Below are 22,176 nucleotides of genomic sequence, written 5' to 3'. Positions count from 1 at the left end.
GGCTCGTTTTATCCGGGTGTCCGGATAACGGGACGAAGTGCAAACTGCACTCGCCCAGAAAGTCCACAAATGGTCGGCGTGCTCTTCTTGTGCTTGGGCAACATCTGCCGCAGCCCCGCGGCCGAAGGCGTCTTCAAGGGGCTGGTCGCGCGCGATGGAAAGATGTCGGCGTACGACATCGACTCGTGCGGCACGGGCGGCGGCGCCTCCAACTGGTACAAGCCCAACGGGTTCTCGTACCACGAAGGCGACAGCGCCGACTCGCGCATGAAGAAGGAAGCCAAGAAGCGCGGGTACACGCTCAGCAGCAAGTCGCGCCCGCTCACGCCCGAGGACCTGCGTCGCTTTGACCACATCATTTGCATGGACAGCAACAACGTGCGTGCCGTGCACGAAGCCGCGACGTTCTGGGCCCCGAGTACGTTGCGCTCGCCAAGGCCAAGGTACGCTGCTGCGATGCAATCTTAGATTGTTGACGTTCCGGCGATGCGAATAGGTCTCCCTCATGACCCAGTACTGCGTTCGCAACACGTCGGCGACCAAGGTGCCGGATCCGTGGTACGAAGGTGGTTTTGACACGGTCTTGGACTTGCTCGAAGACGCGTGCGAAGGCCTCTACACAAAGCTCGAGCACAGCTAGATATCATCGACGGCGCCCGTCTTGCTTAGTGTACGGGTACTAACAATGCCAAGCTCGCGCGCAATGTCGCCTGCGTAGTACGGCAATGAACCATTCTTTGAACGCAACGCCGAAATGATGCATCGTGAGGAATTGCACCGGCAACGAATTGCATTGCACGAAATACGGTGAAGTACATGCCATAGTGGTCCCATGGTACCGTGCCGATGTTGTCTGTCCGCGCCCTCCAGAAGAGCACGCCGCTACACATACTGTAGCTCGCTTAGCGTCTTAGCTCCGTCGCTTTGTTACTGCAGAATGGAGAGGTAGAGGGAGACAAAATAGTTGTGAGAGGCGACTGTATGGTGTATTACATTAACCAGGTGCCATCGCTAAACACCGTCGTATTGTCCATGTAATCTACAGACGACCTCGGTTCCTCAATCCTTTCGAGTAGATAGTTTAGTTGTCCCAGCCGGTCGTGGCGGGGGCAGCGGCCGTGGCGTCCCAGCCGCCGGCGGCGGCTTCGGCGCCCCACTCACCGCCAGCCGTGCCCCACTCAGCGGTGGGCTCGGCCGTGTAGAGCGTGGGGGCTTCCGTGGCAGCTTCAGCGGCGACGGCCTCGTTGGTCCAGCCAGCGCGGCCCATGGCCTCGTCGGCGACGCCCGTCTGGGCTTCCTCGGCCTTCTCGAGCTCCTCCGGGTCACGGTAGAAGAAGAGGTCGACCGACACCTCCCAGGGGAGGGCGCGCGAGATCGTGCCGCGGAGGCGGAGGACCTCACGCGAAAGGAGCCAGTAAAGGAGACCGATCGAGAGCTTGCCCTTGTTGTTGGCCGGGATGGCGACATCGACGTAGCGGAGCGGCGAGTCCGAGTCGCAGAAGGCAATCACGGGCACGTTGACGTAAGCCGACTCACGCACGGGCTGGGCATCGGTGCGCGGGTCCGTGATGATCAAGAGGCGGGGTTCGCGGAACTGCTTCGTGATCTGGTTCGTGAACGTACCGGGCGTGAAGCGACCGGCGATGGCCTGGCAGCCCGTGTACTGGGCAAACTTGAGGACAGCGCGCTGGCCGTACGGGCGGGCCGAGATGGCAATGACATCGGCCGGGTTCTCGACGGCGACGATGATCTTGGCGGCGAGCATCAACTTCTCCCACGTCTTGCCGACGTTGATGATGTGGATGCCGTCGTTGCGGCGGCGCCAGATGTAGTCGCCCATCTGAGCATCGGCGTTGCGCGTGCCAATGTGCACCATGGCGGCGAGCATCTTCGAGATGTCTTCTTCACGTTGGGTCAACATGCTGGTATGTACTAAGGCGATGAAAAGGATTAGTGAGCCCTCAAGCAAGCAAAGACGCCTCCATGCGCAGATTACCAACCAACCAATTGGCCAATTGGTTGCCACGGCTCGAAACACTTGCTGTTTGTATGCCAAGTACCCGGAGTTTTCCCGGTGGCAGCTAAGTTTGGTCCTGGCCATATTTACCACAATTACCTGCCACCTCGTCGCTAGCAGCTGTCGCTTGTCCGTCCAATGTGACAGCAGTTATGTTTCTGCATGCGCCAGCATCAAGGCCTTCGCTAGCAACAAGCATTTGATGCCACAAGGACCCCATAGGTGTTGGACTGTCAACATGCTATCGCACCAAGCCACGACGCCGACCTACCTGGTACGTGTACGCGTGTCGTCCTGGCGCAAGTATAAGGTTCGTCCAGAAGATGCTTCTTGTACTACTTCGTCTTTCTAATGTACGTCTAAAAGCTCATGGGCTTGGGTCGCCACTCGCGCTGGTCCTTGTGCTTGTAGCGGACCAGTTTGATGCGCTTGACGTCCGAGGACGCAAGCCGGAGGACGTGGCACTGGCCTGGCACGAGCCGAAGCCACTCGTCGCGGCCATCGGCGAGGTACTTGACGTGGTTCATCTGGCGCGTTGGACAGTACTCGAGCACGCGCGCGCGGTGCCATGCGTCATGGCCTTTCCAAAACACCTCGACGAGCCCACCCACGAGTTTCGGGCCGTCCGGAATCTTGCGACCGCGCGGTGGCGGGAAGACGGGAACGCCATCGCCGACGTCAACGAGCCGCGCAACGGCCTCGGGCACGAGCGACTTGATCGGAAATCGGTTCTGGCTGTACAGGCGCGGCGTCACTTGAAAGAGTGTCGATGCATCGGTGGACGACGGTAGCGTTGGCGTGACGACGCGCGCACTCCACTTGAGCTGCTCGAGCAGCAGCGCCGTCGAGTTCATGATAAAGCCATAGTCGTCGGCACTGTCCTTGGGCACATGGTTGTTGTCTTTGCGAATTTGCTTGGCCTCGATCGCCTCGAGGGCCAAGTCTTCGTCGCTCACAAACCGCTTGGCCCCGAGAAGGCGATCCGTTGGCAAGTGCTTGTCGCAGAAGAGCGCCATCGGGTTGGCCGGTGTCGCCGCGTCGCCAGGCGCACCGATCCAAAGGCCGGCTTCGGCGGCGCAATAGACGTGGTACGCTGTCGCACAGCTGGGCTCTTCGCAGAGGACGACGGCACCACCTTTGCGCTTGCAGAGGTTGCACAGTGTCCGGAACCGGGACGGGTCGAGGTCCATGATGCCGTCGATGGGCTCGAGCGTCGGCACATCACGAAAGGTCAGTTCGGGAATCGCGAGTGCACAAATCGCGTGGGCCCACCGGCGGTCGCTCGTCGGCTTGAGCGCGCCGCCTTCGCGGAGACAGAGGCAGCATTGCAGTGGAGCGCCGTACGCGCACGACGGGCAAAACCAAGGGCCATTGGGGTCGTCGCGCAGGACGTTGCCGTAGCACTCTTCGTGGATACGCGTGCTGCAGGCGTGGTTGCCGCACGCGAGGACGCGGCCGTTGGACCAGAGGCCGCAGCAGATCTCGCACTGCTCGAGCGGCGCCTGCTTGGGCACATAGCACGCGTCGACGAACTTGCGCAACTCGAGGAGCACCTCGTTGTCCAGTGCATCCAAGTCGACGCGGCTCGTGAGCTGCCAATTGCTCTGCTTCCGCACCGCGTGGTCTTCGCTCTGCATGGGCACGTCGATCGCGCCGACGCTAGTGCGCTGCGCCAGGTGGCACCGGAGCAGCACGCCTTGGAGGTCGGGCGCTGTGAGCTGCGCAATGTCACGCGCCAGTCGTCGCCGATCGTCCCAGTCCATCGTCGCCATCTCTACTATCGGCCATCATGAGATCATCATGAGGCGTGGAAGCGATGTCCCGCAGCTCACCGCTCAGGCTTACGTCCGGAAAATCTCCGGGTTCAACGTGGTTGGACACGTTCCTACCCAATAGGGTCTTTTACACTATGAATATTTGAAGAGGACCATTGCATTGAGTTTTGGAAAGATACCGATTCACACTGGCAGACGCGATGGTAGGCGCAGCGCTTTTCGAAGCGATGGGCTGGCATGCGAGCGACGACGTACCGCCGCTCGAGCACCTCGAGAACGACGTTGACGACGATTTGGCCGCGCTGGATGAGGCGGCGGAAGCGGCGAACCAAGGTAGCGCGCTCTTCTCGTACGCTGTATTGCTGGCGCTGCTTCTGTATCTTGGTGCATGCTACGTCGCCTTCGCCTTCCCGCCCGAGGCGGTGCCATGGGAAGTCGAGTTTGCGATCCCGTACGACCCGGCGGCGATGGCCTCCAACTGCTCCGTGGCCTTTACGCGACTGCCAGCCATCACATCGTCGCGTATCCTTACCTATGAGATCGCCGCCATCTCCAACACCACGATGTTTCATCAAGTGCTGCAATACACCATCCACGTCGACGGCGTCCTCGTTCTGACCGACTTGGCCATCTTGCCACGGAACGAGACCGTGGCCTTTACAACACACGAGCTATCGGACCTTGCCACTGGACACCATGTCGCGTCAATTGAGCTCCTCGTGCCACTGCCCGGCGGGCACGAAGAGCGTATTTCGACATCACGTCGCTTCACACTAGTGCCCGACGGCCACAAGGTCGTCAAGGTTGCGCTACCGATCCGACAATCAAGAAAGATGCTGTCCCTCGACCAGCTCGTCGCTGCGTCGCGCCCGCGCATTGTTGCGCCGCTGAATGGTACTGTGCTGCGCTTCCACGAGACCGACGATCGGAGCGTGCGCGTCCGGTACCGCCGTCCGAGCGACGGCAATACGACGCTGCTGCTCGATGGCCGGCCGCAGCCGCTACCGCTATCGGCCCCGACCGAGTGGGTGGCGACGACCACCCTGGCGGACGTCGGGCCAGGGATACACGTGGTGACGCTCCTCGTGGGCTGTGACGTGGCGGACCACGTGACCTTCTTGGTTGCCAGCGATACCGTCGACATGCACTTGTAAATCATCAACTCCCATACTTCATGCCTCTGCGTTCTACGACCCGTCGCTTTTCGTGCTGTCTCCCCAAAGCAATATAAAAGTAGGGGCCTCAAATCCTGAGAAATCAATGTTTCAAGCATCAATTTAGTCGGTCGACGAGCGAAGGATGTCCGAGTCACCAGCGTCGATGATGCACATGCACGAGACGCGGAAGTACTTGCCGCAGGCCGTACCGAGGTCGTTGTTGTTGCCGGCGAAGTGGTGGACACCCGTCTTGGCAAGCATCGAGTAGTACTCGACCTCCGACTTGCGGAGCGGCGGCGTGTTGCTCGACAAGATGACAAGCTTGGCTACAATTCAAGAGACAACATGAGCACTTGCGGTCGCGCCGTGTCGATTTGATCGCGTACCCTTGCCGTTGCGGAGGTTCTTCAACGTTTCCTTGTAGCCAAGGGCGACCTTGCCCGAACGCATGACCAACTGCAAGCGCGAGTTGATGTTCTCCGTCGTCTTTTTCTAAAGGCAATGGTGGGGTCAGCGCGCGCCCGGACGAGCGGAGAGCGGGCGACGGGGCCCTGCGCACCAGCAGGATAGGCAGGACCGACGCGGCTTGCTCTCCAACGGATATTCACATACCGTCTTCTTCGAGGCCACCATCTTGTTTCTCAGTGATTTGTAGAATAAATCGCTCCACAAGATGAACTGTGATGCTCACCAACCAGCGCGCGGCCGACGACCGGATACCATCCGGAGAGCTCTTGACCAATACTTTTGCTCGGCCAATGAAACGCCTTGAAATGTTATACGCGACGCGGATTGGCGCGTGTCGCATACGTGGCAAAACCTCCGGGATGCTGGCGCGGGAGCTACTGGCGAGCGCAGGAGGCGGCCTCAAGTACGTACCATACAGTGGACCGATGAGAGCACAAGCTCGGATGCAGGGATCCACGCTACGTGCCTGGTTTACACACAAATGTGCCAGGAATAACGGCTCGCCAGGAGATGGGCCGTCGAGAGCCCTTGGTGGATGCTGCACTATTCCTCTTTATTCTCAAGGCAGCGCACGTGGATTTCGTCGGCATCGTATTACGCTGTTTCAGCGTTGAGATACTGTGTGTTGCGTCGTTCCAGTGGATGGTTGCGCAGTACCAAGGTTCAATTGTGTCGACCTATGCACCCAGCAGGAGCAAGCTCGGCAAGGATTCCGTAGATGCACGACACCGATGCAGTGTAAACGAGTAAGAGGAGATGCAGTATTTTTATGCGGTTGTCTGCGTTTGTTGTTAGTCCATGCCCGTTTGGGGCTTAAATTTATTGGCTTTCTTGAGCTTGTCGACCATTTGCCGGTCTTCGTCAAAGCGCTCGCGCAACGTCTCTACCACACAAAACACGATACGTTATAGAATGCACAAGGCAGAGCGATCGCGTACGGCCGCGCTTCTTTTCGCGCAGTTGGAAGCGGTAAAAGTCGGTGAGCTCCTTGCTCTTCTGCTTCTTCCGGAACGGGAGGAGCTCGGCGGCCTCTTGACGCTTGCGCTTCGTGTTGACAACCATCTGAAAGCCGTCGTCGTCGATGCGGTTCTTCATTTCTTCTCGCTCCTTGCGCTCCTACGGCATGCACATGAGATATGGAGGCTTTCCATCGCTCGACGTTGCATACCGCTTCTTCTTCCGCGTCAAAGTTCATCATAAACTCGTCGGCGTCGTTCTTTAACGCTTGGAGACCCGGTCGCGCGGCTTGGTACGCTGCCTTGGCAGCTTCGACCACGTCCATCGGCTCCGACGCCGCATCGTCCTCGGTCGCCGGCAACGCCGAGAGCTTGAGAAGCTTTGTGAGCGACGCCTTGTCCTTGAAAACCACGTGCGCGTTCGTCGCGACGCCCGGCGACTCGGTGCCCAGCGCCACGTGCTGGATCGGCCCCACACGCGCGAGCAAGGCGGTGAGGCTCTCAACGCTCGTGTGGCGGGGCAGGTTGACCACGTACGCCGTGCGGTCGGCCGCCAGCTCGGTTTCGCCGGCGCCGTCCGACTTGGCTGTGTGCTTGGTCACGTAGATGTAGCTCGCGAAGGCGCCTTCGTCGGCCGTCGGCAAGGCCACCATGTTGTAGCCCGCGATCTTGCGGCCCATCTCGTCGTCTTGTCAAGCTCTGCGAACGAGCCAAACCTGCAGATTGCCCGTCGTGTTTTCATTGGTCATATGTGGTGCTCCATTGTCCAATCCGAACTTCGCATGTTAGCTCCGTTCAGGCCATTGGCTCAAAATCATAGGCCACCAATCGCCAAAAACACCCAACTGTAAGCCCACGATGTCGTGACGTGCTTTCGTCTAGTGGCGTGCAAATAGCCCACGCAAGCGACGGTTTCAAACAGTGGCCATGCCCATCTTGTATGCCGGGCCGCGGCCGGGGTCCCGCGACGACGATGGAAGTCTCTCGACCAAGAAGGTACCTGGCATCCTCAGTCCAGCGTCGCTCCGAGATCTCTTGCCGCGGAACGCTACGCACATGCTCCGCAAGCGGCCGCGGCGTGAGGTGCCCGCCCTGCCACCGCCGCTGCCCAATGCAGCCAGCGCCATCCGCGCCGACGACTCGGCGGCGTGGCAAAAGCAGGCGTGGCCAGGCAATGCCCATTATCGCGCTCGCCTGCGGTCCGACGCCAAGCTCCGCATCACGCGTGGTGCCCTCGACACCACGGTCCAGGACCACGTCCGCTGGATTAAGAACAACGTGCCTGTCCGGTCGTTGCCCAAGCTCAAGATCTCCAACCACACCAAGATCACGTCGCTCACCGACGTCTTTGAGCGTCTGCTGCGCCATCGCATGCAGGCTGCCTTTGACCACTGGCAGAACGGCGTTGCGACGGAGAAGCAAGCCGAGGCGGTCGCTGCGTTTACAAAAAGCCGCGCGCTAGGATCCCTCCAAGGCATCTGGGAGCGCTGCTGGCTCGCCAATCGCAACCGCGCATTTGCTTGCATGGTCGACGACTGGGTGTGCGCCCGCGCTGAAGAGCGCGACGCCGCGGCCGCAGAGATCCAGCGGCACTGGCGCCGGCACCGCCACCGGCACACTCTCCACCATTCGCGTCGGGACCAATCGGTGCGCTGCATACAAGCCCATGCCCGGCGCCGCTTGTTTCAAACGCGCTTTGCTCGCTTTCTAACGACGGCCCGTCGGCACCGCGCGGCAGTACGGATCCAAGTCGCATATGCGAGCCATCGCGTTTATCGAGCGTACATGACATGCTCGCAGCGGCTCGCGCAAGAGGCAGCGGCCGTGCGACTGCAGCGCTGGCTGCGCACCTCCGTGTACCGCAAGCAGTGGCTCTTTCGACGGGCTGCGACGCTGCGCTTGCACGATGCGGCCTCGGTCCTCCAGCGCGCGCTTCGAGCCCACCTCGCGCGGACGTTTCTGTACCGCGCGCGATGCTATAAGGTCGCCACGCGCATCCAGCGCGCGTGGCGCGTCTATATTGCGTACTGGTCGCGTCGGCGCACCCAGCTGCAGGACCACCTCCAAGCTGCCTTTACGCTCGGGACACGGCACCTCGCGGCGATTCTTCTACAAGCACGCGTCCGTCAATGGATTGCCACGCGGTGTGTCGCGATGCGGCGGTGCCACGTGGCAGCAGTGCTCGTGCTGCAATGTGCGTGGCGCCAGTGCGTGGCGCGCCACGTGCGAACACAGCGCCTGCAGGAGCTGCGCTTTACCCAATGGATGGCGGCAACGACCGTGCAGCACTGTTATCGACGCTACCGCGACCGTGTCCTCTTTCGCCACGTACTTGCCACGTCCTGCGTACCCTTGTACTTGCGGGCGGCTCGGCTCGCGTCTCCGGTAGCTCGATCGAATTGACAGCTACCAGAGAATGTATTGTTCAAGTAGGTGCAACAGCGCCTCCTCTATAGTCGCTACAAGACTTTTATCGAATCGAGCGCGTCGTCGTCGATTGCGTATGCGTGGAAGAAGCATTGCCGGTACGAGGCGATGATGCGTGCTCGGCGCGCGTGGGCGTCGAGCGTCTTGCAGCGGGTGTGGCGAAGCACGTGCACGGTTCGCTGCTTCAAGCGGCATCTCCGGCACTGCCATCGAAGCGCCCATCGCATCCAGCGCATGGTACGCGCTATCCAACACGTCTCTGTCGATTTCTGCACCATGATGCCTCAAGGTCCGGTCCCGACTCGCGAGGAACCACGCGCGGCTCTATATCGCGCGCATGCAAAAGGTGGCCTTTGACGCACTCGTTGCACGTCAGAATCAAGCCGCGCTGCGGATTCAAGCCGCGTGGCACCAACACCAAGGCCACCTCGCGCGCTTTCTCCGCAAGCAAGCCGAGCTCGTCGAGCATGCGCGCCGCCACGACGCTGCCATTGCGATACAGGTCTTATTTCACGGCGCATCCCCTTTACACGCCGGGAGTAGGCTTTTGTGCGCAGTCGACGGGCTCGGCACGCATCCAAAGTACGTCTTGCCCAAGGCGTCGCCACGATCGCGCTCCTTGTTCACGCGCGCCACGATGCAGCGACCACGCTGCAGCGATTTGTACGGACGCGGAAAGCCACCAAGCTTGGGCGGGTACGACCTCATGCTCTTGTCACTCGGTGGACATTGGTGCTGGGATTAGGTCCTGATGACGAAGCTTCGCCTGCAGCGCCACGCGGAGGCACAGCGACACAAGCGTCAGGCTATCATTTCGGCCTTTATAAGCGAGAGCTCGGTCGCGCGCGCTGAAGAGGCAGTGCGCATGGCTGCGGTGCGCGCCAACCACGACAAGGTCGAGGCCGCCAAAGCGCGGGCGGCCGCCGAAGCCGCCGAAGCCAAGCGACTGCGCATCGAAGCCAGCAAAGCCAAGGCGCGCCCGCCGCCGCGCGAGTACAAGGCGAAAAAGAAGACGAAAGCCCAAACGCCACCAGACGCAGCAACCACCGCCGCGTGGGTGCCGGCTTACGACGCGGCGTCCGGCCAAAACTACTACTACAACACCGTCACGGGCGAGTCCAAGTGGTCGCTCGATGCAACGACGTAGGACTGCGATGCGTCGAGAGTGGAAAACGAAATCTTAGTGTAGTGTACCGTCGACGACAGCACGAGCATAGTACGGGGTCATAGTGAGAAAAAAATAGAAGGAAAGACGAGTTTGCAGTCCGTGAAGTCTTTTTACAAAGGCCATGATGGGGACGAAGCGTTGACGCAAGAAGTGGAAACGACTCGACTTTGAAGCTCCAAGAGTGGATACATGGATAGATAGATAGATAGATAGATAGATAGATAGATCGGAAGTGTAGTAGGTAGCTGCAGGAAGCAATACGGGAGAGGTCCGTCGAGGCCACAGAAACGCGAACGACGACGCGGCGAGATTTTTACGAGTGCACAAAAGAACGTGCATGTATCCGGTCTACTCCACACACGTCTATTCACCCAACAAAGAAATTGGTAGTGATAGCATCGCAACCAGAAGCATCATCTCTCGCCTCGACGGGTGCCTTGGAGTAGGGGTAGGGTGTAGCATCATGCCTTGTCCAAGGAAACCGCCTCGACGACTCATGACTAAATTAAATTACGTATCGCGTTGGGGGCACGGTGCTGGACGCTCCTGATCACGCTACGTCGTGTGTTATCACGACGGTCACCACAAGGCCACTCGACGGTGCAATCATGGCTGGGATGAAAAAGACGCATGATCGATTGCCTCTCCAAAACACAGCCACTCCGCGCTGCGTGCTTACGCGCAACGAGGTGCCCTTTCTTTGCATTGACGTATTGCGGCACTGTACGTAAAGCCCTTATCCGCGACGGGGTGTCGCCCGACGGCCATAACAGACCTTTGTGCCTTATTTTGTGCTTTATTTCCTCACAACGAGGGTCCTGCCGGCCGCCTCAATGTGTAGTGCAGCTGGCTTAACTTGGAATTACGAAAGCATTGCCACGGATGACGATGCCCTGTACTAGCTCTTTCATCGAGGCAGCGTTTCGCGCCATGGCCCGTGGCTCGACGGTCCTTTGTAGAGTCGCCACGTGATCGATTCAAAGTTGTACATAGTATTTTGCTTGGCGCATTCGAGCCACGGATTAAATTGGTCCTGGGTGCTTCTGGGTGATGGGTTTTACGGCCACTCCACGCATAATTTCGTTTTCCGGTTTCCAAATGTTCGTTTGGTGCCTTTTGGTGATGCTTGGACGGGGTGGTGCATGAAAGAATCACAGACCCTTTTTGACTTGTAAACACGTTGCTACCGGCAGTGCCCCCGGGAGCAGACCGAATGGCAGCAACAACGATTTGATGCGTCCATCCCAGAGCGCTGTGTTCCCCCCACTTGTCCTACTGGTTACTACATAGTAGAAGGACCATCAACCTTTGGTAATACGTAGCCCTTGTATCGAGCAGGCATCGGTGTCGTGTCCGTCGCAACCTGCTTGGCGCGTCCCGTCCAGAGGTCCCGTCCAGGCAAGTGGCTCGTTTTTGGCAGCTTGTATGCACACTGGTTACTCCACGCTCTACAACCGCTTGACGTCTGAAATCGATGCCGCGTAGCGTCGTCGTCTTCTCTTTTTCATATCTGATCAGATTGGAGGCTGTGGACCCAACGAAATTGAAGCGTGAGAGACGTGCGTGGACCAAGCGGCTCGTTAGTATCTTGACCGGGACCCGACTAGGACGGAATGTCGGGCGACACGCGAGACGATATTTGTTGAGGGGAAAACGTGCGATTCATGACATCGGACCGAAGCAAAGCGACGAGAACCGCAAGATCGTGGCGACGTCAGCCGATTTGTAATCACGTGTGCCGGACCACGCTTTTTGTGGATGTGTGTGTGGCGCCACCAACGTACCACGGGCACATATGCAGTGACACACGGTGCTTCCCCACATATCCGCTTGGTTGCGATGGCTTTGCGAGCGATGGCTGCGACCTTTCTTGGCGACTAGGTCAACAAGTTGGTAGGTATAGTGTGGGACAATGGCCCCGACCAAAGAGTTCTGTGGCGGTGAGGCTGCGTGTCCTAATCTTATGGAGCGATCGACGTCGGCATCTCATCCAGTACCTGGCCAGCACCTGGAAAAGGTCTGGATGGTTTTACCCTTCACGCAAACGGCACCTAAAGGAGTTGCCCGGGCAAGTATACGCGTTCATCTCTTATGTTAATGCGGACGCAGGGAATTTCCCCTTGATCCAGTTGAAGTTGCGTCTTGGGATAGGTGGCCATCGGATAACTCGTCCTCTTACTGCGCCCAGCTGTTGTACTTTTGCTTCGATAAAATACATACAAAAAGAAAGAGAGAGACGCTAAAGGCGTGCCTAAACTTCGACTTTCGGCTTCGAGTTGCAACTGGCCAAAAGTGACTGGCCAATGAGAATCTGAGAATGCGAAGGTACGGTCAGGAAGCCTTGGATACACTTTGGATACGTGGGCGTGGGCAATTCTAGCTTTGCGAGCGAACTTTAGCTGAAGGGCGGCGTGTCCCATCCTCGGACATAGCCAACCTCGGTTTGGTCATCATTTCCTCTTTTGCACAGGCCAGCGCACATGGGATTCATCGACGACCTCTTCCGCACCAAGCCCATCGAAGTCATCGAGGCTGAAGAGCGCAAGGAAGAGCTGCCGCGTGAGCTCGGTCTCCGTGATTTGATTCTCATCGGTATCGGTGGCACCGTCGGCACCGGCGTCTTTGCGACGACCGGCGACATCATCAGCGGTTCAGCCGGCGCGGCCGCGTTTCTTTCGTGGCTCATTGCTGGCTTCTCGTGCATTCTCAGTGGCTTTGCCTACATGGAGATGAGTTCGCTGATCCCGTCGTCCGGCTCGACGTACGCATACTCGTACCACGTGCTCGGCGAGCTCCCGGCCGCGATCGCTGCGTGGCTCTTGACACTCGAGTACGGCATGTCGGGCGCCGGTGTGGCGCGCTCGTGGGGCACCAAGGTCCAGGAGTGGGCCAAGGAAGGTCTCCCGGAAGGCTCGACGAAGGTCGACTGGCTCAACATGGAGTACTACTCGTTCCTTGCGTGCCTCATCTTTGCGCTCTCGGTCGGCGTTCTCCTCGGCGGCATGAAGTTTGGCAAGATCTTCATCAACGTCTTCACCGGCACCAAGGTCGTCATCGTGCTCTTCGTCATTATCGCTGGTTTTGCGATGACGGACACGGTCAACTTTACGCCGTTTGTGCCTGACTTCGTGCCCGCCACGGACGAAGACACGGCGAAGTTTGGTGTCCAAGGCGTCATGCTCGGTGCGTCGCAGGCTTTCTTTGGCTACGTCGGGTTCGATGAGGTCTGTTGTCTCGCCGCCGAGGCCAAGGACCCGCGCCGCGTCATGCCCCGGGCTGTTATTGGCACGGTCCTCGGTACGATGATCCTCTCGGCGTTTGCGTCGCTCGCGCTGTCGGCCATGATGCCGTACGACGCGGAGACCCCGTTTGGCTTCAACTTTTCGGCCGGCTTCCGCTACGTCGGCCTCGACTGGGCCGCGACGATCGTGCACATTGGTGAAACGGGGACGATGCCGATTGTGGTCTTGATTGCATTCCTCGCGCAGCCTCGCTTGATGTATGCCATGTCGGTTGACGGTCTCTTGCCCAAGATCTTTGGCAAGGTCGAGAAGAACGGCAACCTCTTCTGGAGCACGTTTCTCTGCGGCGGCTTCTTCTGCCTCGTTGCGCTCTTTGTGCCGTTCTCGTACCTCTGGAACTTGGTGTCGTTTGGCATTTTGATGTCGTTCAACATGACCAACTCGGCGCTGATCCTGAACCGGACGCGCGACTCGTCGGCGCACATTGTGTACAAGCTCACGGGCGCGCTGGTCGCGACGTCGTGCCTCTCTATGTTCCTCTTTGAGAAGGGCTACGTCGAGGCGACGGACTCGGCCACCGGCTACCTGATCGTGTCCATGGTTCTGCTCGCGGTCGTGCTGGCGCTTGCGATCACGATCTTTGTCAAGTGCCCGCAGAACGTCGGTCCCCGCGAGTGCTACCGCGCGCCGCTTGTGCCGTTTGTGCCTGCGCTCGCGATTACGATCAACTGGTTCCTCATCGCGCAGCTCCCGGCGCGCGATATTGGCTACGGCTTCATCTGGATCGGCGTCGCGATCGTCTTCTATTTTGCCTACGGTTTCCGCAACAGCGCCGGCAAGGACGGCTGGGCCACCATGCTCAACGACGGCTACATTGGCCACAACGCCGTGCGCCCGTCGATGAGCTCGATGATGGCCGACCAGAAGGAGTCGATTCTGAGCGCCAAGATGGCCCTCCAGGCCAACGAGCACTAGATTGTACATTGTAGAGGAATCATTTTTAAATTCACGTATCGTTTAACCACCCTTCTACCTTGTCTGTACCGTGGCGGAAGTATTATCTTTACCACGCAGAACTGGTACAGTGCAGAACGGTAGCAGCGTTCGATTCAAGCCGGAGGTATTGACTGACCATGATGCTTGCGCGTAATTACATGTATGCTGCCTCGCAGGCGCGTCTGAAAGTGTTCTGGGGCTACATGATGTTGAAGCGGTCACGTCCGCTCGGCGACGATTCATTCGACCGTCCGGTCTTTTCTGCGGTCCAACCACTTGCGTACATGCGTAGTACAAGTCTTACTGAATGTGGTGAAGATCTTGATCTATCTATCTATCTATCTATCTATCTATCTATCTATCTATCTATCTATCTATCTATCTATCTATCTATCTATCTATCTATCTATCTATCTATCTATCTATCTATCTATCTATCTATCTAGTTTGATGTGTACAGATCGTGTTCAGCTGGCGCGTATGTGGTTGAATAACGTTGGGATTAACCGAGACTTGAGTGGACTTAGTGTGTAGCGATAGGACAACTCATGTCCGTCGTTTTTGGGCGCGGGGCCGATGACTCGGCCGATGATTATGCAAGAAAATGGATGTTCTTCGCCCATCGCGCTGTTTGGTCAAGTACTTCTAGTGTACTAGTACAAAGTACGACCAAGACCCGAGTTTGCCAAACCATCGTGCTGATTCGTTTTCGACGTTGTGCCAGAATTGCATCATGGACGCCATGTCGACCGTTGTGTGGACCTCACGAAGTGATGTCTCGCTGTTCTGGACCCGTGAGCCTCCACCAAGAGGCGCGGTCTTCCGTGGACCAATACAAACCCGCGACTCTTCTGCCATGCGTCCTATCGATATTCGAACAAAGTCTAAAGCTCCTAAACCTGCCATGTTATTTAATATCGCTTGTCACACCGACTATCAAGAAGCATCTCGCTCGACAAGTGAGATCACTCGTGCACGGAATTATAAAGATACGGTGGACTTCCTAATGCGAACGAGAGGCGTGGCCGGTGCGTCAGTGAGACGCGTTAGTGGTCGTGACTCGGCGTTGCGCGAGGGACAAGGTAGCGCGCGCACCAAGGGTCTTCTCTGAGAGCGATGAGCGACGCGTCAAGCGATGGCACCACAGCGCGACAAGCCAAGTGCCGGACGTGCAGTCGTGTGATAGTAGCTGCTTTGATCGCGAGCGCGGCAGCCCGAAGTTTTGTCAGCGTCGTGCGGAAGAAGTTGTTGTTACGTTCGAGCCAAAGACAATACCAGACGCAAGCGCATACGATCGGCCAGAGGGCATGCATTGACGACTTGTGATCCAAATACGGCGCGGCGGCGGCGTCGTAGAGAAAGCCAGCGACCGACGACGGGAGTTGCATCTTCAAATTATCCCGCATCGGTGCAAAAGCGCGCCAGATCGCACGGACGTATGGGCAGCGCACCAAAAGATGGTCGTACGTTTCGCGGGCTTGCGCATCGCAGAGAAGGCAGTGTCGAGCATTGGGGCCGAGAAAGTGCAAGCTAGATCGGACGGCGACGGCTTTCAACGCGACCCGGTGCAGAACGTCACCGTACCGCGGAAGGACGTGGGCTGACTGCCGCAAAGGGACTTCGTCGTCTCGTGTCAAGGCTTCTCGCAGATAGATGAAAAGTTCTCCTCTCCAGCGCAAGAGCCGTGCAAATCATGCAAGGCATCGAGTGCACCCATCTGCTATGTCTTCATCGCGCGTCCAGCGAGCGGCTTTGATAGGGCCTTCGTTGTGTGCCGCGACGACGTGCTGACGCTGCAATTGTCGACATGGCTTGGGCACGACCGCAGGAGGATGTCCAGCGATGTCTCTTCCGTCTTCCAAGAACGGCTCAAAGCATGGGCTCAAAGGGTCGTCTGCACGAGTAGCAAACGCCGGGACGTCGACTCAGACGCGCTTTTGTAGACGGGTGCAAGATACTGCAGTGGACGTCATGACGCCTGTAATCCACTGTCGCGTCCGTGGGAGGAATCCGAGTCTCTGGGGAACAAGGCCATTAGCGTCGACATCTGAACATCGCATTGCAGATACCAGTTGCGAGTTTGCATTTTAATCGATCTTTGTAGAAGATGGAAGATTGCCAACTCGAAAAATAGAGGCGAGTCCCATGCCGACCTACTCAGACACCAACACTCTGAGTCCTTGGAAATTAGTATACCGCTAACAGAGCGGCTACCAGTACGTAGGTCATGTGGTACCGCTTTGATATGGGTTCGCGAATATCGCGCTTCTTTACGGGTACATCCTGCGACCTGTAGCCTGCCCGCAGGCTCTGTCCGCCCGCCCATCGCACCGCTTACCAAGCCCCATCTCCAAAGCCTTCTCTTCAACCTCCAAGCAACGTGTCTCGTACATACTCTGTAGCGCCGACCTCCGACAAATGGCTTGGCGACCTCACCACTCGGCCTGCGCCAACCACTCGCCCGCAGTACCGGTAACGGCGTTGAATCGCAGCACGCTGAGACCGTCGAGAGGCCAGCACCACGACCAGTTTCGTTCAAATTATACGTCCACCTGAAAAAGCTCACTTCAACGAAATGGTTCACTATACGTAAAGGCCCCCGAATGTAGTAGATGTCGTTGACATCGAATCAGACGGCGGAAATAACGCACCTCGCATCTCAGATGCAGGCCAACCACGCTTTCACGGATGAGCGCATCGACCATCTCCACGGCAGAACGTTCATGAGCTTCGTGCGCGGTTTCGATTTCGTGAGCTGTGATGACCTGGTGTCTGTTCCATCACACGTCTGGGTGCGCGTCTGAATGGCACATCCAGGTGACGTTCCTCTGCGAACGTGTACCGTATCCGCGCAGTCTCGCTGCAAGGCTTGCCACACGAATATGCAGCGAATGACAGTTATGACAACGACAGCTACGACGACGCCACGTCGAGCCTCCAGCGTTTGGATGGAATCTTCGTTGTGGTACGAGCATTGCTTGACGGTGTGAAGGCAATCGATGGCCCTTGATCGGCTGGACAAAAAAGCGATGCCATTACAGCTAGCTCTTTGCCTGCTATTGCCCTGCCACTGCTGTGCGTAACGACACCTACTAGTAGGGGAGGACAGCGATGGTCTTTGTGTGCAGCAGTTAGATCATTTAACACCGCCTACAGTATCCATCTCGGGGTCATCCATAGCCCCATAGCCCATTCCCTTTTTGCAGCATGGAATAGTGGCTGCGGAATGCAAGAAGCGGGGCATTCCTCGCGCTGCGAGGCCGACCAGATTGCCTGCATGGAGCTGCCCTTGGATCCTATTGAAGTTGGGTCGCACCAGCTGGTCGTTGCAGGTGGTATATGTGCCCATCTGATCACGACCACTACATACAAACGGCCCCAAACGCTCGCGGGAAGCCAGAGAGACGTGGGCGATTCGAACATAGCTGGACGGCATCCGATTGGTCGATAGGACGTCGACCAATCAAATGCACTTCGAAGTTCTTTCCAGCCAATCAGAAGGCGTGCACCTGCTTTTGAGCTTCAAGTTGTTCGTCGTCCCACGCTGTGCCAGCTGGGACTGTATTTTTTCGCCTTCTCACAAAATGGGTATAAAAACTTCAAGAGAAAAAATCGAATTTCTATCTCGCAAAAAACAAGATCTTAGTCTGAGTTTGCCCTTTAGCAAGCTCACTTTGCTTTTTCCATTGTCGGACGCAGTATGGGCATCATCGATACGCTCTTTCGGACCAAGCCCATCGAGGTCATCCACGCCGAGGAGCGCAAGGAAGAGCTGCCCCGTGAGCTCGGCCTCATCGATCTCATCCTCCTCGGTATCGGTGGTACCGTCGGGTCTGGTGTCTTTGCGACGACGGGCGACATCATCAGTCTGACGGCCGGCTCCGCGGCCTTTCTCTCGTGGCTCATTGCCGGCGGCTCGTGCATTCTCAGCTGCTTTGCGTACATGGAGATGAGTTCGATCATCCCGTCGTCCGGCTCGACGTATGCCTACTCGTACCACATTCTTGGCGAGCTTCCGGCAGTCATTGCGGCGTGGCTCTTGACGCTTGAGTACGGCATGTCGGGTGCCGGTGTCGCCCGCTCGTGGGCGGGTAAGGTCCAGGCCTGGGCCAAGGAAGACCTACCGGAAGGCTCGACCAAGGTCGACTGGCTCAACGATGAGAACTACAGCTTCCTCGCTTGCCTCGTGATGATCATGTCGGTTGCAATCCTTCTCATGGGCATCAAGTTTGGCAAGATCTTTATCAACACGATCACGACGACCAAGATCGCGGTCGTGCTCTTCGTCATCGTGGCCGGTTTCTCGTTCATTAACACGGACAACCTCTCGCCGTTCATTCCCGACCTCATTCCCGCGACGGACGAAGACCCGGCGCAGTTTGGCGTCCAGGGTGTCATGCTCGGTGCGTCGCAGGCCTTCTTTGGCTACGTCGGGTTCGATGAGGTCTGCTGCCTCGCCGCCGAGGCCAAGGACCCGCGCCGCGTCATGCCCCGGGCTGTCATTGGCGTCGTGCTTGGCACGATGTTCCTCAGTTCGTTTGCGTCGCTCGCACTCTCGTGCATGGTCCCGTACAACGCGGACATCCCCACCGGTATCTACTTTTCAACGGGCTTCCAGTACGTCAACGCAAAGTGGGCCTCGACGATCGTGCACATTGGTGAGACGGGCACGATGCCGGTCGTCGTCTTGATCTCGTTCCTCGCGCAGCCTCGCCTCATGTACGCCATGTCGGTCGACGGTCTCTTGCCCAAGATCTTTGGCAAGGTCGAGAAGAACGGCAACCTCTTCTGGTGCACGCTCCTCTCGGGCGGGTTCTTTACGCTCGTCGCGCTCTTCGTGCCGTTCTCGCTGCTCTGGAACATGGTGTCGTTTGGCATTCTGGTCTCGTTCAACATGACCAACTCGGCGCTCGTGCTCTCGCGGACGCGCGAAGCCTCGGCCCACATTGCGTACAAGCTCACGGGCGCGATGGTGGCCACGGGCCTCCTCGCCATGTTCCTCTTCCAGAAGGGCTACGTCGAGGCGGTCGAAGGCGGCAACGGGTACCTTATCGCGTCGATGATTCTGCTTGCGCTTGTCTTTGTAATCGCGACCGTCATCTACGTCAAGTGCCCGCAGTCCGTCGGCCCCATGGACTGCTACCGCGCGCCGCTCGTGCCGTTTGTGCCCGCGCTTGCGATCACGATCAACTGGTACCTCATCGCGCAGCTGCCGACCGAGGACATTGGTCTTGGCTTTGCGTGGATCGGCGCGGCGATCGTCTCGTACTTTGCCTACGGTTTCCGCAACAGCGCCGGCAAGGACGGCTGGGCCACCATGCTCAACGACGGCTACATTGGCCACAACTCGGTGCGCCCGTCGCTCTCGTCGATGCTCGCCGAGAAGACCAACAACATTCTCAGTGCCAAGGCGCCGCTCCAGGAGAACCAGCACTAGAAGGCGAGACATGCTCTTTTGTCGTTGATGTACATAAATATACATGGTCGTTGGTTTTTCAATGCAATGTCGGGCGTCCCTCCCTTGGTTGATGGGTGCGATCTGCCTGGGTGACTACCCACGATGGGTAGCGTCGGCATCGCACGCCAGCACCTAGTACATGTTGGCGCTAGCCTGGCTAGAACATGTACGCTTGGCGTCGACGGGTCCTTGAAGCCAGAGAATCGTACGTGGACTCCCATCGTCGAGTGGGGTACACAGTGCCAAAGACCAGCGGCGCGTAGAGAGATTGCAGCAGCAGCTAGATGGGCGCAGTTTGCGTACTGTCTGCGCGACCGACGCAGGCGCGACGGATGCACCCATCCTAGCTACCCCTTCTACATCATGTAAAGTTGCAGACACCGTACTAGTATCTTGCCAAGATCTGAGTGTATCGTCCGATCATGCGATTGGTGCTGGCATGGATATCCCGTGAACCAATCAGGGGCGAGAAAAGATACCTCGTACAGAATGGACGGCCCGCAAGCAAAGCTTGCTTCTGCGTCAAACCGGTGTCTAAACCGCTCGACTAAATCAAGTCGGCAGGGAAGCCCTGAAGGAATGTACTCAATGGTAGTCGCACGGCGGTCCCCGCGTGACACAAACGGCAATGCTCTCGATGAGGTCCTTGGAAACTTTGTGATCACAAGCACACCCTATTCAGCCTCATGAGGCCGGCGAGGGACGTCGCCGACAGCTGCGGCGCGGTATAGAATGACCGACGACGAGAGCTTGGTGCGGCCTAGCACTGAGGCAGATCGAACGGGTCGAAATAGACGTCGGCAGCAACGTACACTGCATCTCTTCCCATCAGATCTTAGAGCTTGCGGACGCCCCAACCATTTTGGACATTTGAATTCAGTAGTACTTGCCCGTGCCCAGTGTTTCCGATCCGAATCGCATTTGATTGGAGTGCTGCCTGGGTTCGATCTTTCATGGAAGAGTTGGCGCAAACAGGCATCGTGAACGAAGAGTCTCGATGCCGAGCCGAGCCGCGATTGGCTACGAGTCGTCTTTCGCATCCATGTACAGAGGCACTGTTAAGTCGTACAGTCAACGGTACCAATACTGTACGAGTATGATTCTGCAATAAGAACGTTAGTACGATCCAAAGGTCGCAGTGACAGATTCCAATACGTCCGAGCAGACGTCCGAGTGGGGTACACGTTCGGAGACCGCATTCCATGAGAGGTAGTATGCTTTAACAGAGAGCGCCACTTGCAGCAAGAACGAAGGATCAATGAGGCGCGACGTTCGCTTCACCTTTTGAGACTTCTCCTCTACCGGACACCGTGGACGATGCTAATCTACCGGTATGCTCAGTAGTGCGTCGCGGCTGTTGCACTTGTGGTGAAGGGATCAGGATGTCGGAGTCATTCTCGTTCCATGGATCCTTCGATCGTGTCGACTCATACGCTGCGATGGTATTAGCTACTGCCCGCGATACCCAATCGAAGACGTCGAACCCGACATGCGGCGCTCGCACCCACAAACGACTAAATCCAGCAGTAGTCCGTGCCCCACTCTTGGTGTGTGACGTGGCGCCACGCGAGGCCAGAGCTCGGTTTCATTTGCGTACGTTGCCTGCGACGGACGCCCACATACTCTTTACGCAAGCGTCGTTCCAGTATATACAACTGCGTTTTTGTATGTGTGGTATTCAAAGAATCGACGACACAGTATACTACTGTACCCGACTGATAGCTCATTAGTCGAATGGATGGTCCATATGCAATCTGTCCGAAGTTGCACTTTAGCTGCCCACCAAAACATGCACAAAACACGCGCCTTGATGGATTATCAACGACGACCAACGTCTTGCTCGACATTGGCCTCCACGTCGTTCGGTGTCTCTACCACGGCATGAACAAGAATCAAAAGTCACCGCGTCGTTGGAACCACCGTGGTACGCGGTTGCGTGACACGTGCGAGCCGTGCCCCAAGACGTCGCCCAGCCGATGACCGTGCCTACGCGATTTCTTATTTGCTCCCAAAGCGACGTCCCGTGTAACTTGCATGATATCCCGTCTTGCATCTCAACACGTCATTTTTCAATCGTCCCGCTCGCATCCACACCATGGGTCTTCTCACGGCCATGTTCCGCACCAAACCCATCGCGGTCATTGACGCAGAAGAGCGCAAGGAAGAGCTGCCGCGCGAACTCGGGCTCGTCGATCTCATCCTCATCGGCGTCGGGTCCACGGTCGGGTCCGGTGTCTTTGCGACGACCGGCGACATCATTAGCCAGACAGCGGGCGCCGCGGCTTTTCTCTCGTGGCTCATTGCTGGCTTCTCGTGCATCCTCAACGGCTTTGCGTACATGGAGATGAGTTCGCTCGTGCCGTCGTCCGGCTCGACGTACGCCTACTCGTACTACGGCCTCGGCGAGCTCCCGGCGGTCGTCGCCGGCTGGCTCTTGACGCTCGAGTACGGCATTTGCTCGGCGGGCGTCGCGCGCTCGTGGGCTGATAAAGTCCACGAGTGGGTCAAGGAA

At 57.8% G+C, this 22,176-nt stretch overlaps 10 protein-coding genes across 10 annotated transcripts in view; 6 read left to right on the top strand and 4 right to left on the bottom strand.

The window, feature by feature from the left end:
• The first annotated feature begins 51 nt into the window (after positions 1–51).
• On the top strand, positions 52–747 carry SPRG_14151 (hypothetical protein). The gene is made up of 2 exons (XM_012353017.1): positions 52–443; positions 497–747. The coding sequence occupies exons 1-2, from the start codon at positions 70–72 to the stop codon at positions 507–509; spliced, it is 387 nt and encodes a 128-aa protein (XP_012208407.1). The 5' UTR covers positions 52–69; the 3' UTR covers positions 510–747.
• A 214-nt stretch (positions 748–961) lies between these two features.
• Positions 962–1,973, bottom strand: SPRG_14150 (hypothetical protein). Its single transcript, XM_012353016.1, has one exon. It carries the CDS (start codon positions 1,919–1,921, stop codon positions 1,082–1,084), a length of 840 nt encoding a protein of 279 aa, XP_012208406.1. The 5' UTR covers positions 1,922–1,973; the 3' UTR covers positions 962–1,081.
• Positions 1,974–2,310: 337 nt separating this feature from the next.
• Positions 2,311–3,780, bottom strand: SPRG_14149 (hypothetical protein; the record flags this gene model as incomplete). The annotated part of the gene is made up of 1 exon (XM_012353015.1): positions 2,311–3,780. One exon carries the CDS (start codon positions 3,778–3,780, stop codon positions 2,377–2,379), a length of 1,404 nt encoding a protein of 467 aa, XP_012208405.1. The 3' UTR covers positions 2,311–2,376.
• Positions 3,781–3,968: 188 nt separating this feature from the next.
• On the top strand, positions 3,969–4,973 carry SPRG_14148 (hypothetical protein). Its single transcript, XM_012353014.1, has one exon. It carries the CDS (start codon positions 3,993–3,995, stop codon positions 4,944–4,946), a length of 954 nt encoding a protein of 317 aa, XP_012208404.1. The 5' UTR covers positions 3,969–3,992; the 3' UTR covers positions 4,947–4,973.
• A 53-nt stretch (positions 4,974–5,026) lies between these two features.
• On the bottom strand, positions 5,027–5,633 carry SPRG_14147 (60S ribosomal protein L30). Its single transcript, XM_012353013.1, has 3 exons — positions 5,562–5,633; positions 5,336–5,441; positions 5,027–5,275 (listed from the first exon to the last, which is right to left on the bottom strand). Exons 1-3 carry the CDS (start codon positions 5,580–5,582, stop codon positions 5,070–5,072), a joined length of 333 nt encoding a protein of 110 aa, XP_012208403.1. The 5' UTR covers positions 5,583–5,633; the 3' UTR covers positions 5,027–5,069.
• A 575-nt stretch (positions 5,634–6,208) lies between these two features.
• On the bottom strand, positions 6,209–7,093 carry SPRG_14146 (hypothetical protein; the record flags this gene model as incomplete). The annotated part of the gene is made up of 3 exons (XM_012353012.1): positions 6,586–7,093; positions 6,356–6,533; positions 6,209–6,300 (listed from the first exon to the last, which is right to left on the bottom strand). Exons 1-3 carry the CDS (start codon positions 7,051–7,053, stop codon positions 6,209–6,211), a joined length of 738 nt encoding a protein of 245 aa, XP_012208402.1. The 5' UTR covers positions 7,054–7,093.
• Positions 7,094–7,300: 207 nt separating this feature from the next.
• On the top strand, positions 7,301–10,052 carry SPRG_14145 (hypothetical protein; the record flags this gene model as incomplete). The annotated part of the gene is made up of 5 exons (XM_012353011.1): positions 7,301–8,758; positions 8,807–9,037; positions 9,090–9,302; positions 9,344–9,496; positions 9,546–10,052. The coding sequence occupies 5 exons, from the start codon at positions 7,301–7,303 to the stop codon at positions 9,945–9,947; spliced, it is 2,457 nt and encodes an 818-aa protein (XP_012208401.1). The 3' UTR covers positions 9,948–10,052.
• Positions 10,053–12,448: 2,396 nt separating this feature from the next.
• Positions 12,449–14,185, top strand: SPRG_14144 (hypothetical protein; the record flags this gene model as incomplete). The annotated part of the gene is made up of 1 exon (XM_012353010.1): positions 12,449–14,185. The coding sequence occupies one exon, from the start codon at positions 12,449–12,451 to the stop codon at positions 14,183–14,185; it is 1,737 nt and encodes a 578-aa protein (XP_012208400.1).
• Positions 14,186–17,906: 3,721 nt separating this feature from the next.
• SPRG_14143 (hypothetical protein) lies at positions 17,907–19,643 on the top strand (the record flags this gene model as incomplete). The annotated part of the gene is made up of 1 exon (XM_012353009.1): positions 17,907–19,643. One exon carries the CDS (start codon positions 17,907–17,909, stop codon positions 19,641–19,643), a length of 1,737 nt encoding a protein of 578 aa, XP_012208399.1.
• Positions 19,644–21,759: 2,116 nt separating this feature from the next.
• The window catches only part of SPRG_22340 (hypothetical protein), a gene marked incomplete at both ends in the record, with an annotated part of 1,327 nt that continues 910 nt past the window's right edge, over positions 21,760–22,176 (top strand). Inside the window, one exon of the mRNA XM_012353025.1 lies at positions 21,760–22,167. Within this exon, the coding sequence (XP_012208415.1) occupies positions 21,760–22,167 (408 nt within the window). The remainder of the gene's footprint in view (positions 22,168–22,176) is intronic.

Source organism: Saprolegnia parasitica (genome assembly GCF_000151545.1).
Source record: "Saprolegnia parasitica CBS 223.65 unplaced genomic scaffold supercont2.112, whole genome shotgun sequence".
In the NCBI taxonomy this organism is placed as follows: Eukaryota; Oomycota; class Saprolegniomycetes; order Saprolegniales; family Saprolegniaceae; genus Saprolegnia; species Saprolegnia parasitica.
Note: the sequence above shows the minus strand (reverse complement) of the source record. Positions and strands in the feature narration are given on the sequence as shown.

What these genes read in the sequence shown, in the direction of transcription:
- SPRG_14151 (XM_012353017.1), top strand. Translation starts at nt 70, where the DNA reads ATGGTCGGCGTGCTCTTCTTGTGCTTGGGCAACATCTGCCGCAGCCCC.
- SPRG_14150 (XM_012353016.1), bottom strand. Translation starts at nt 1,921, where the DNA reads ATGTTGACCCAACGTGAAGAAGACATCTCGAAGATGCTCGCCGCCATG.
- SPRG_14148 (XM_012353014.1), top strand. Translation starts at nt 3,993, where the DNA reads ATGGTAGGCGCAGCGCTTTTCGAAGCGATGGGCTGGCATGCGAGCGAC.
- SPRG_14147 (XM_012353013.1), bottom strand. Translation starts at nt 5,582, where the DNA reads ATGGTGGCCTCGAAGAAGACG. An exon ending in TGGTGGCCTCGAAGAAGACG is followed by an intron (nt 5,442 to 5,561) that starts GTATGTGAATAT and finishes CATTGCCTTTAG; the next exon opens with AAAAAGACGACGGAGAACAT. An exon ending in GAACCTCCGCAACGGCAAGG is followed by an intron (nt 5,276 to 5,335) that starts GTACGCGATCAA and finishes CTTGAATTGTAG; the next exon opens with CCAAGCTTGTCATCTTGTCG.